Source organism: Pan paniscus, chromosome 13 (assembly GCF_029289425.2).
Source record: "Pan paniscus chromosome 13, NHGRI_mPanPan1-v2.0_pri, whole genome shotgun sequence".
Taxonomy (NCBI): domain Eukaryota; kingdom Metazoa; phylum Chordata; class Mammalia; order Primates; family Hominidae; genus Pan; species Pan paniscus.
In genome coordinates this window covers 126,593,745-126,607,327 of record NC_073262.2, presented here as the reverse complement: position 1 = coordinate 126,607,327, position 13,583 = coordinate 126,593,745, and the positions used below count along the sequence as shown (strand labels likewise).

Here is a 13,583-nt window from a genome sequence, read left to right as displayed (position 1 = left end):
TTCTTACATCAAAAAACGGCAGTTTTTGCTATGGGCCAGCTTATGCTGAGCACTTTGTATGTGTTGTGTCAATGAATTTTCATAGCTCTGTAAAGTAGGTGCTATTATTGTAGGCTTTTACAGACAAAGAAACTAAGACTTGGAGTCAAGGAACTTTGCCAAAGTCTCAGTGCTAGTGTGCTACAGGTGCAGGATTTGAATACAGGTCTTATAACCCCAGATCTCGTGGCCTTGGCACGTGTCCTCTATAAAAGGATGCAGTACTTGAGTGACCAGGTAGAAAGACAGAAAAGGTGTTATTTTATCTCCCAGCTCCTCAAGGCACCAAATAAAGGTAAGCATGCGTATGTCTGATGCACCTTGGCTACCACTGGTCATCAGCTTCTGTGGTCAGAAGCAGAAGGAGTGGGGGGAAATCAGTCATCAAGCAGAGGTGACTGGATGCAGAATGGTTCATGGTTATTAATATTACTGATCAGTTAATAATGGGTCCAGCCAAGGATGGATTAACTGGTGAAGCTAGATGATCTCTCTCCTCCCTTGAACACGTTCCAGCTCATAACTTTTCATTATTCATTACTTCAATCCTTCTTAACAGAATCATAAACATTTCTAGAAGCAGTTAACACCTCCAGGTCCTTATTTCATGCCCTGGAGCAATCACTTATTAATCACTTCCCAAATTTCACAGTTTCTGAAAATTAGCTCCGCCAGAATAGAGATTTAATGTTTTCTTCAAGGATTAAAGAGCTCATTAGGAAGTGATTTTTTTCTCACTTTCCCATTGATTTTTCCGTTTCTGCTGAGACCATTTTGTTATGCAGGCTAAGAGTAAAGACGAAGAATCCTCTCTTTCATTCTTAGCTTGCCGCAAGACAGAAGCCAGGCTCGGGTGAGAGTTCAACGCACATGGGAGCTGAGGCAGGCTGCACCTGGGTTACTGAACAGCCCTGCAGGAAATGCAGTGTGCTAGGACCAGGAGAGCCCCAGTTCCTCCGCCAGTTCTCTATGTTGTTTCTTCCTTAGGGAAAAACTGTAGTGTCATCCTGTAGTGCCATATATTCTAATAACCTCAGTATTTTTATGATATTTCAGTGTTCATCAAGTACACTCTCTTTCCCTCTCTTGGTATCTTTCTCTTCATCTCTCCCTCTGTCCATCCCTCCCAACCCTGTTCTATGGAGAACTGGCATATTGAAGTTCCCTGTCTCAAAGGCAGTGATTGGCACATGTCATCTCCAAAGAAAAGATCAGTGAAAATCGTGCAAGAAACTTGCTTTCTCTCTTCTTGTTTGCTGAACTCCCTAAGATGTGGAATCTGTTTTGTCTGTTTTGTCTCAAATAACATTTGAGAAATGCTGGCTTAAATTATTCTTGGGTTTTCATTAGTAAGTAGAAGTACCATAAAGTATCTAAAACTCCAGTGGTGATTACTGGAATGGGTGAAGAGTGAATAGGGCAGGGTGGTGAAGTAGGAGGAAGACAATCCTTGGCATTAGACTCTCCTGGCTCCTCACTTCTTAGCCATGCATCCTTTGGAGGTTACTTCATTTCTCTAAAGGTGGCTTTCTCAACTGCAAAATAGCGCTTCTTATGCCTACCCCGCGAGGTGCTATAGATCCTCAGCCTGTTGAAGGGTTGATATGGGCCTGGCACAGAGTGAGCCCTGTGGATGCTCTGTATCCCTCTCTCTCTTCACATGCACATGTAGGCTTATCCAAAATGAGGACTAGAGGTAATAAAATTGCACCATGTTGGGATTCCTGCTCAATGAGTAAATTTTAGCTGCTCTTGTCCCAAAAACAGCAAAATGGGTAATTATGTGAGATAATGGATATGTTAATTTGCTTTTTCATAGTAACTATTTTACTATCTATATGTATCCCATAACGTCATATTGTGTACCTTAATATACACAATACAGTTTATTTAAAAAAAAAAGGAATGATTCTAAGGCAGCTTGAATGTATTCTTTTATTCATGTGAGGGTCAACTTCTTGCAAAGCACTGAATTTTAAGCACTTTGTGATTTAGTTAAATTCTCCTTAACAGAATTAAAGTGATTTCAGTGATTCCCAAAGGCATTCTGTCTAGACTGAAGAAAGGAGAATTCTTCACTGGGGAAGGAAGAAATAATTGTCCTTATCTTTGTCCTTCTAAGGAAGCTATTTGTGGAAAAGGGAAGTTCTCCAACTGAGTTGCTCTCTGAAGCTATCCCGGTGACCAGCAAGCACTCATCCCGCTTCTAGAAGTCAACAAGGATACACTGAACCTGCTTCTGATTTCTTTAGGGTCGACAAGTGCCCCCAATGATTTATGGTACAACTTCATTGAACTGCCCTACCACGGGGAAAGCATCAGCATGCTGATTGCACTGCCGACTGAGAGCTCCACTCCGCTGTCTGCCATCATCCCACACATCAGCACCAAGACCATAGACAGCTGGATGAGCATCATGGTGCCCAAGAGGGTGCAGGTGATCCTGCCCAAGTAAGTGGCCCCTTCCCCTCAAAGAAAACAGTGGCATTATTCAATCAGCAGGTGTTATGTCGGACACCAGACAACATGAGGTGAAAATATGGCACATCATGAAGCCTGTTCTGTTCTGCAGAAATTTCATGGTGGGATTACGAGGCCGTGCTTTTCTAAACGCTTTTATTCAATGCCTGTGCTTCCTGTATGGTAAGATATGGATCATAAGAAAGGAGAGAGGGCAACCTTGGTCTCTAAACCTCCACATGAGCATAAGCTGTTCATGGTGCTGCAGGGGCTTTTTGACATATCTCATTGTATTTAAAAGACTGAAAACACACGTGTGTCATCATAGTATGGATGAAAGTACAGTGAGGTTTAATAGAACTCCATGTGCTTTCATAAGGAGCTTCATTTTAGTTATTTATTTATTTAACTAGAAGTTCATGAAGATCAAGGCAGCCAGTTTTTCTATTATGCCCTAAGAGTAAGACAAAGATGGAATTTGAGCTGTTATGACTTGAAGCCATGGGAAAAGTAACCCCAAATCCTGTATGAATCTTCATGTTCTAACAGGTCAGAGAATGCTTTGTCCAGAACTGTGAAGAAGCAATGAATGTTGTTCCCTTTCTATGAACTTTTCAACATTGCTGCCTTCCCACCATCCAGAGCTTTTAACAACCCAGGTCTTGGTGGTAGTGGAGAGTTCTAATAGCTTTTGATTCTTTGGTCACCGAGTTAAGTAATCAGAGTAAGACATTCACAATAAGTATTACTAATTCTCTCAAGATTTTTTTTTTTGGGTAAAATAAGCCTTCAAGTAGGCAATGCTTGATATAAATAAATAAATAAGATGGTGGCATCGTAGGCCTCAATGGGTGAAGAACAGGTTCTTTACCATTATAGCCCATCTGTGGTGAGAGTCTGCCCACGTCTCCTTAGTGCTCTTCCACAGGATGAGATCAAATCTGATAAAGCATCCTCTGATGACAGTAACTGACATTTACACACACACACACACACACACACACATATATATACACACACACACATATATATACACACACATATATACGTGTGTGTGTGTGTATATATATCTCCATATATCCCCAAGGCCAGGTAGGTCCCAAATATTCAAGAAACCTATATTATACCCGAATATAACACCATGTCACCTATGCCTAATCTTTGCTCCTGTTTTAATAGTAAAATACTTTCAGAATCTCAAAAGGGGCTGGGCATGGTGGCTCATACCTGTAATCCCAACACTTTGGGAGGCCGAGGCGGGCGGATCACGAGGTCAGGAGTTCCAGACTAGCCTGGCCAACATGGAAAAACCCCGTCTCTACTAAAAATATAAAAAATTAGCCAGGCATGGTCGTGGGTGCTTGTAATCCCAGCTACTTGGGAGGCTGAGGTGGGAGAATTGCTTGAACCCAGGAGGCAGAGGTTGCAGTGAGCCAAGATTGCACCATTGTCCTCTGGCCTGGGCCACAGAGCAAGACTCTATCTCAAAAAAGAGAATCCCAAAATGAACTATCAGGAATGTTTCTCCTCTCTTTTGACCATCTCCAATCCCAATAAGGATGGCAGGTCTTAGAGCAGCCAAGATGGATATGGAGAACTTTAGTTGGATATGGGGAAGAATAATAGATATTCCAGAGTACTAGGAACTTGTTAACACTCAACCTCCACGTCAGTATGAAAGAAAGTATGTTTGTAGATCTTCCTAAGTATTGGAACAGGGGGCCCATTACACCTGAGGGTGGGAGCGCCTATTCTTGCCGTTAGTACGTATGACTCATTTTGCCAGCTAAGTGTTTGAGAGATGAGTTGTCCTTTACTTATCTGGTATTTAAATTTGGAATTCAAATTTAAGATGCAATTCAGATCGGTATTCAGTATTAACTTTAAAAGAATCAGTTTGTAAACATGCACCGACTCTATCATGTAGCATTTATAGCCTCGTGATTTTTTTTCTCCATTTCTGCTTTCATGCTAGGTTCACAGCTGTAGCACAAACAGATTTGAAGGAGCCGCTGAAAGTTCTTGGCATTACTGACATGTTTGATTCATCAAAGGCAAATTTTGCAAAAATAACAAGTATGTTCAATTTAAAATGTATTTGTATACTTGAAGAAAGTGTTACAAACTGAGACTGATTTGTGCAGAGAAAAAGGATCAGAATTAGGAATGTGTTGCCCTAAAACTGTACAAGGTTTCATTTGATACATTGCCAAATTATGCTATTGGCCTTCGTTTATTTATTGACCTTCATTTATTTATTTTTTTCTTTTATCTTTTTATTTCAATAGTTTTTGGGATACAAGTGGTTTTTGGTTACATGGATCAGTTTATATAGCGATAAAGTCTGAGATTTTAGTACACCCCTCCCCCGAGTAGTATACATTGTACCCAATATGTATTAATAGATTTTTAGCTCCTCACCAACCCACCCTCCTCCTTCTGAGTCTGCATAATCCATTATATCACTCTGTATGCCTTTGCATACCCGTAGCTTATCTCCCACTTATAAGCAAGAACATACAGTATTTGGTTTTCCATTCTTGAGTTACTTCATTTAGAATAATGGCCTCCAGCTCCATTCAAGTTGCTGCAAAAGATATTATTTCATTCTTTTTATGACTGAGTAGTATTCCATGATGTGTACGTACCTCATTTTCTTTATCTAGTCATTGCTCTTGACCTTCATTTAAATCAGCATCCCCACATTTTGCACGTACATTTCATGGGAAGCCCCAGTGACTACCTAAAGGAGTATTTCATGTATTGCTTTTATGAATATTGGCTCTGACTTAGGTGTTGTCGCTCTGTTTTCAAATGCCAGCTTTTTCCTTTTGCTTGAAAAAAAATCAAGACTGCAGTCATTCACTGTACCCAGATATGTATTTTGGCATTTCATGCTCCTTAATGTGAAACGATATAAATTCAAATGAATCCGATTAAAACTTTCCTTTGCCAAAGCAATTAAGGCATGCTTTTCATTTGCCAGCAGTATATGTACCTTTTTCTAGAGTTATGTTTGAATGGTCAGTCCTTTGTTCTTTAAATTTAGAACATAGCAATCTTTCCAAGGAAAAGCCATGGCTTGAACATTATTTGCACTCCAGTTTGCAAATAACTTTGAGTGGTAAGAAATTAGCTCATTACCAGCTTCAATTGCATGCTAGTAAACACCTAGTACCTGTTCTGGGGACAAACATGACTCCCCTGGTGAACCTGCAGCTCCATGGATATTCTGATAGCCGTTCATCCCTCATGACTCAAACTCAGGCCTCCAGCCCAGCAGCATTAGCATCACCCAGGAGCTTGTTTGAAATGCACAATCTTGGGTGTAACCCAGACCCACTGAACCAGAATCCATTTTAACACAGCCCCTCAGCCCAGCAAAGACTGAGAAGCACCATTTTCATCTGCACTTTTCCCTTCAAGGTTGTTCATGGTAGCTGAAATACTAAATGGGGGGTGTTCACAGGAAGAACCAGGTGCCCCAGATTCTCCTGGAAAGTCCTCTTTAACACTGCATGTGACTTGGGCCCTATAAATGTGCATCTCAGTCACAATTTGGTCATATTAGAGCTGGGCATTGGTGCAGATAGTTCAAAAGCAGATGACACAAAAAGCACATTTTCCCTTTGCATCCAGACCTATGTCCCATCCAGACTAATATCAACTTAAGTTTTTCATTCTCTGTGAAAGCTACACCCAGTGGGTGTTGCTGGAATGGTCAGAATTTGCTGAGAAGTAAAGTGAGTTCACCAGAATGTCCCTGAGGCACAACTGCATTTACACATCGGCCTTTCCAGGAAAATCTAAACCTTCTCTTGTTCGACACTCTTCTCTTACTAGCATGCCCATGAGATGAGTGGCTGTGGTGAAGAGCCAGGACTTACTCTGCCACTAACTAGCCGTATGATTGCAGGGAACATTACTTAACGTTCTAGGCCTCAGTTTCCCCATCTGTAAATGCTGTCTGAAATCCCTTCTGCATCTGCATTCTGTAACTGAAAAATAATCTTGTTGCCTTGCTGCTTCCAGAAAACCGGGCTTCCTTTTCAAAGCTCTGCTCTTTTCATTTTAAAAAAACAATTCTAGTGATCAGAATTGAATTGATAGAGGCACTAAATCATTTGAGGGCCTGGGCCCTTCTCCAGAAGTGAGTATCACAGTTCACTTAGCAGGGACTGAAATCCACAAGTAACAGCTGTCTGCAGCCTTCAACACCAGGACTGTCAGAGGTCATGTCTTCTGACACTTTAAAAATTGGAATTTGCCATGGCTTTGAGCTTTGAGGTTACTTCCCCAACCAACCAATGGCCTGCCTATCAAACAGATGCTGATACTGTTTTATTTTCTGGAAACAGGGTCAGAAAACCTCCATGTTTCTCATATCTTGCAAAAAGCAAAAATTGAAGTCAGTGAAGATGGAACCAAAGCTTCAGCAGCAACAAGTAAGCACTGGGTCACGTGGCAGGGCTTCCTCTAGCAGGGGAGCAAACACATTCCTGTATACTCATTGGTTGAGCAAATATGTAATGCACCCTCTTTCTAGCCAGGCACTGTGTGTGGGTTAACCCTCAGGAGACAGCAGTGAGTACAGACAGACTGAAGACCTGTAACCACAAAGTTCAGAATCTGTTTCATTAAAGAAAAGCATTTCAGTGAGAGAAATTCCTCTAGGACAGGAGTCAGCAAACTTCTATAAAGAGCCAGGTAGTATGTATTTCAGATTTGTGTGTCATACCATCTCCATTACAGCTTCTTAGCTCTTTCACTGTAGCATGAAAACAGCAATCAACAATACAAGTAAACAGATGTGGCTGTGTTCCAATAAAACTTTATTTATAAAAACAAGATTTGTCCTGGTAGACTTGCCTTGAGGAAAATAGTTCGCTGACCCCTGCTCTCAAGAAGATAAAACATGTTCTGGCTTCTTACTGGCAAAAAAGACCAATCTTCAGATTTAAACATAAAGTAAACAACAAGTACTTAAAGGAAAATAGGCAATCAGGTCTATCCAGGATAAACCGAAGAATTCGCCAGCATCTGTTGAATTGCGGCAGGATTGCTGTACAGCCTTCCTTGGTAATTAGAACATCCACATCTGCTTCCTCCTCAGTGGTTTACATAATGAAGGAGAAAACAGAACAATCGTTAAGTCAGTTTTTTCACCCCTCATTATCCGTAGGAAAATAGATGAATAGATTTGGCCAACTCTGTGAGCCCATAAAGTGAAAATCTTAGCTACACTTGCAGCTGGGTCACATATCTCTGGTCATTGAAACATACCAGTTATACTCACAATAGATGTGTTATTGCCTTTCTCGAATAAACATTTTTAAAATTCCTTTAAAGAAGCATTTAAAACAAAGACCCTGAAATAAGAGGGTTGGAAATTTTAGGATGCTTTTTGTCTTTTCTGGGTAGTTTTAAGTAACATCTAAAAGTTATTGACCAGTTTTGCTGAGTGTAACTGTCAGGACCAGCTACATCGTTTGTGGGGTCGTGTGCAAAATGAAAATACGGAGCCCCTTGTTCAAAATGTGTAAGAATTTCAAGATAGCAACAGCAGAGTATTAAACCCAGCGCAGGGCCCCGTGTAACTGCCCAGGTCCTCCTGTCTTAGTCCGCCTGGGCTGCCATGACAAAATACCGTTGACTGAGTGGTTTAAACAACAGAACTCACACTTCTGGAGGCTGCGAGTTCAAGATCAAGGTGTTGGTGTTGGCAGGTTTGTTTCTCCTGAGATCTCTGGATCTCTGGAGGTCGCCCCCTCCCTGTGTCCTCACATGGTCTTTTCTCCATGTGACACATCCCTGGTGTCTCTCCCACTTCAAATAAGGGCAACGGTCCTGTTAGAATAGAACCCTACTTAACCTTCATTACCTCCTCAAAGGCATTATCTCCAAATACAGTCACGTTAGGGGTTTGGGGCTTCAGCATATGAATTTGGGGGGAGACACAGTTCAGTCCATAACACCTACTGTTTAATATTTGTTTTTAATAACCCTGGGTAAAAGGGCTTGCCCCAGCATAACTGCAGGTGTTTCCTTTATAACATCAAGCCCAAGTGTTCAATACTTCATGGGGTTTGAGCAAGAGGACTGAGCTATTGCAACAGGCATGTGGTAGTAATGCCACACACCTACCCTCCCTTGAGGCCCTGGTTCAGGCTTATTAAATGGAAACAAGCCTGGCAGACGAGGAATGGCCAAGACCCATGAGGCTAAAGAAGTTTGCTTTCCAAGTCAGATGCCTACACCTGGTGAGTGGAACAGCAGTATAAGGTAGTAGGTCCCGGATGAGTGGTCTACATTCCAGTGCAAAGGAAACCTAAATAATGTGCCAAAGGAGAAGGCACAGACACAAAAGCTAAGAATTGGGCTGGGCCTTTATATACAGAAAAGATTTAGAGAAGCTAAACAGGACCAGGGGTCGGGCGCGGTGGCTCACGCCTGTAATCCCCACACTTTGGGAGGCTGAGGCAGGTGGATCACTTGCGGTCAGGAGTTCAGAACCAGCGTGACCAACATAGTGAAACCCTGTCTCTACTAAAAATGCAAAAATTAGCCAGGCGTGGTGGTGCATGCCTGTAATCCCAGCTACTCAGGAGGCTGAGGCAGGAGAATCGCTTGAACCCGGGAGGCAAAGGTTGCAGTGAGCCAAGATCGCGCCACTGCACTCCAGCCTGGGTGACAGAGTGAGACTCCATCCCAAAAAAAAAGGACTGGGGGCTTTATCAGCAAAGCAGATGGTGTGAATAAAAAATAGCTAATAACAATAAATATACATTAGATGTGTTTAGTGGCAAACACTGTTCTAAGAGCTATAATATATCTTATGTCATTTAATTATGTCATTTAATTTTCATCAAAACTCTATGAGGAGTAAGTATGTTTATCAGAGATGGTGCTTGTGTAGAAGACATGAGAGAGTAATGTAAAGGGCCTGGCCCAAGGTAGGCTTAGTAAATGGTGACCATTGAGCCTGTTGTAACATGGCCAGCCTATGGAACAAGCATGAAGTGTGTCTTCAGACACCAGCCTCTGAGGGTCCATGAAGCTAGCTAACTTGCTGGCCTTATGCTTACATGGCCTCATGTAATGTGCACAACATATTTTCCTTTTCTTCCCATAGCTGCAATTCTCATTGCAAGATCATCGCCTCCCTGGTTTATAGTAGACAGACCTTTTCTGTTTTTCATCCGACATAATCCTACAGGTAAGTGACTCTCCTCTTCCATCATGCCCTCTCTGTTAGAATTTCAAAAGGTATATTGCACTCTTCATTATATCCCACAGTGGTGCCCATAATCCATTTCCCTAATGTCAATAGTTGCAGACACTTTGAATAATATAACCACCCATGTTAAAGAGATAGGAAAATAAAGGCTGTGTTTACAGATGTGATGGAATCTTTTACACACGGACAGGATTTTAGGTTTTGCGGATTGTTGTTTTTAACAGAGAGGCTCAGCATCCCTTTGGAACACTTTTGACATCTATTGACTTTTCCATATTTATATAAATGTGGTGGTTCAATTTTGCTAGAAGCTATATAACTTCAACTTTTGTGTATTAGTCTGTTCTCACCCTGCTATGAAGAAATACCCTAGAGTGGGTAATTTACAAGGAAAAAGAGGTTTAATTGACTCACAGTTTCACATGGCTAGGGAAGCCTCAGGAAACTCACAATTATGGTGGAAGGCATCACTTCACAGGGCAGCAGGGGAGAGAATGAGAGCCGAGTGAAGTGGGAAACCCCTTATAAAACCATCAGATCTCATGAGAACTCACTCACTATCACAAGAACAGTATGGGGGAAACTGCTCCTATGATTCAGTTTTCTCCACCTGGTCCTGCCCTTGATATATGGGGATTATTAACAATTTGAGGCAAGATTTGAGTGGAGACACAGAGCCAAACCATACCACTTTGTAAGCCCACTCTATTGTTATACCTTGGGAATTGTTAATACAGTAGATTTTTGCTCTGTGAGTCATGGTTCAAACTTGGCTCTGGCCTTAAGCCTCATCTTTAAAATGAGGACAACAGTAGTGCTGACTGCTTATTACAATTATGAAGTATAAGTTCATCTTTGTAGAGAGGTTGGCTTCTTGTTGGTACAAGAGTAGGCACTAATATATTTTAGCTTTTACTATTTTATTTAATCAGTAATATAAGATAGTTCCTTATTCTCTTATCTCATTGCATCTGTGATGTTCTAATTGGCATGCTCCAGAACTGAGCCAGCCAATGAGGGAGCTTCTGGCCACATGTGGCTATTTAACATTAACTTTAAAAATTCAATTTCTGGTTGGGTGCGGTGGCTTATGCCTGTAATCCCAGCACTTTGGGAGGCCAAGGCGGGTGGATCACCTGAGGTCAGGAGTTCGAGACCAGCCTGGCCAACATGGCAAAACCCCATCTCTGTTAGAAATACAAAAAATTGGCTGGCAGTGATGGTGGGCGCCTGTAATCCCAGCTACTTGGGAGGCTGAGGCAGGAGAATTGCTTGAACCCAGGAGGCGGAAATTGCAGTGAGCCGACATGGCGCCATTGTACTCCAGCCTGGGTGACAGTGCAAGACTCTGTCTCAAGAAATAAAAAATAAAATTAAAATTCAACTTCTAAGTCTCACTAGCCACATTTTAAGCACTCTCTGGCCACATGTGACTAGTGGCTACCATGCTGGACAACAAAGATATAGACCATCTCTACCACTGCAGAAAGTTATACTGGACAACACTACTGAGCAAGAGGTCAAACATGATTGTTTCCCTTCCCTTAAATAGAATACCTTCCGTCTTATTTTAAGGATTATTAATTTACAGAGTCATACATTGTTTTCTTTTAATTCTGTAGGTGCTGTATTATTCATGGGACAGATAAACAAACCCTGAAGAGTATACAAAAGAAACCATGCAAAGCAACGACTACTTTGCTACGAAGAAAGACTCCTTTCCTGCATCTTTCATAGTTCTGTTAAATATTTTTGTACATCGCTTCTTTTTCAAAACTAGTTCTTAGGAACAGACTCGATGCAAGTGTTTCTGTTCTGGGAGGTATTGGAGGGAAAAAACAAGCAGGATGGCTGGAACACTGTACTGAGGAATGAATAGAAAGGCTTCCAAATGTCTAAAAGATTCTTTAAACTACTGAACTGTTACCTAGGTTAACAACCCTGTTGAGTATTTACTGTTTGTCCAGTTCAGGAATTTTTGTTTTGTTTTGTCTATATGTGCGGCTTTTCAGAAGAAATTTAATCAGTGTGACAGAAAAAAAAATGTTTTATGGTAGCTTTTACTTTTTATGAAAAAAATTATTTGCCTTTTAAATTCTTTTCCCCCATCCCCCTCCAAAGTCTTGATAGCAAGCGTTATTTTGGGGGTAGAAACGGTGAAATCTCTAGCCTCTTTGTGTTTTTGTTGTTGTTGTTGTTGTTTTATATAATGCATGTATTCACTAAAATAAAATTTAAAAAACTCCTGTCTTGCTAGACAAGGTTGCTGTTGTGCAGTGTGCCTGTCACTACTGGTCTGTACTCCTTGGATTTGCATTTTTGTATTTTGTACAAAGTAAAAATAAACTGTTATGAGTAGTAAAAATAAAGCTATTTCTCTGCTATTTGAAAATACAATAGAAGAAACTGAGCCTTTTAGACATTCGTCAGCCTCTTCTAATAAACCTTTGTACTATGTAAACATCAGGAAATTCAAAGCTCGGAGACTTTTCCTATCCTTTTCCTCTAGACCTGACAATCAAACACTTCCCCGCTTCAACAACGTCTCATTTTATAGATCACTTCAACAGAGTAACTATTACAGTAATCCTAGTTCTACTCTTAGCTACATTCACTCCAGCAATGGCTAAGAATTCTCAGCAAAGAAACGGATTTTGTAGCAAGTGCAGAATGAAGTTGCTGGGTACCATGTATTTTGGAACTCCTGGGAGAACAGGAACTGTTTCGTTTTTGGTGATAGGCAGGAGTGTTTTTGAAATGACAGGGTTTTTTTGTTTGTTTTTTGTTTTTTTCAAGGTAACTTTCCAAGTTGAACTCAAACATCATAATTCTTTTTTTTCCTTTTTCTTTTTACAGAGACATGCCTCGCCATCTTGCCCAGGCTAGTCTTGAACTCCTGACCTCAAGTGATCCACCTGCCTCAGCCCCACAAAGTGCTGGGATTACAGGCATGAGCCATTGGCATTCAGCTTACAAATATTATAATTCTGATGTTACCATTTGCCTGCTTTTTAAAAAACTAATTTCTTAAAGATTTATGCAGTCTAAGCTAAATCAGAATTTAAGTTTAAAACATTTATCAAAACTTAAAAACATTTTTTAATTTTTAGCCCTTGAGTTCTACTTGCCTTAAACTATACATTAAAACCTCACATTCGGCACTCCATCAGTTTGCCATTTGGAATTATTATTTGTCAAGTGAGCTGAGCCTTGCTGTTCCCAACTATGTATGTGTACTTTTTTTTTTTTTCGTTTTTGAGACAGAGTCTTGCTCTGTCACCCAGGCTGGAGTGCAGTGGCGTGATCTCGACTCACTGCAACCTCTGCTTCCTGGGTTCAAGCAATTCTCCGGCCTCAGCCTCCCCAGTAGCTGGGAGTACAGGCACGCACCACTGCGCCTGGCTAATTTTTGTATTTTTAATAGAGACAGGGTTTCACCATGTTGGCCAGATTGGTCTCGAACTCCTGACCTCAGGTGATCCCCCTGCCTCGGCCTCCCAAAGTGCTGGGATGACAGGCTTGAGCTACCGCGCCCGGACTACATTTTGATATCTTTAAGTCAATGATCTGTAGGCCTTGTCTTACTTCAAAATGATCAAATTTATGGAACCTCCTTTCCCTGAGGGAAATTGAAATAAATTTAGACTTAGAGACTGCCACAAAAATTACAGGCCTGTGATAGATCATTTTTGCTGTGTAGACATGTTTTTTTTTTTTTCCCTAAAACTTTTTTTGAGAAATTTAAAATTCCATTTCCATTTTGACACCTAATAATTTATTTATTTTTTTTAGAGATAGGGTCTCAGTATGTTGCCTATGTTGCCCAGGCTGGTCTCAAACCCTTGGA

At 41.0% G+C, this 13,583-nt stretch overlaps 1 protein-coding gene across 1 annotated transcript in view; it reads left to right on the top strand.

Moving 5' to 3' along the window:
- Nucleotides 1–12,105, top strand: part of SERPINE2 (serpin family E member 2) — a 63,925-nt gene extending 51,820 nt beyond the window's left edge. The window contains exons 5-9 of the mRNA XM_034955272.4: nucleotides 2,292–2,490; nucleotides 4,475–4,575; nucleotides 6,858–6,944; nucleotides 9,632–9,715; nucleotides 11,359–12,105. Coding sequence (XP_034811163.2) covers nucleotides 2,292–2,490; nucleotides 4,475–4,575; nucleotides 6,858–6,944; nucleotides 9,632–9,715; nucleotides 11,359–11,396 — 509 coding nt within the window. The 3' untranslated portion in view covers nucleotides 11,397–12,105. The remainder of the gene's footprint in view (nucleotides 1–2,291; nucleotides 2,491–4,474; nucleotides 4,576–6,857; nucleotides 6,945–9,631; nucleotides 9,716–11,358) is intronic.
- Nucleotides 12,106–13,583: the final 1,478 nt, after the last annotated feature.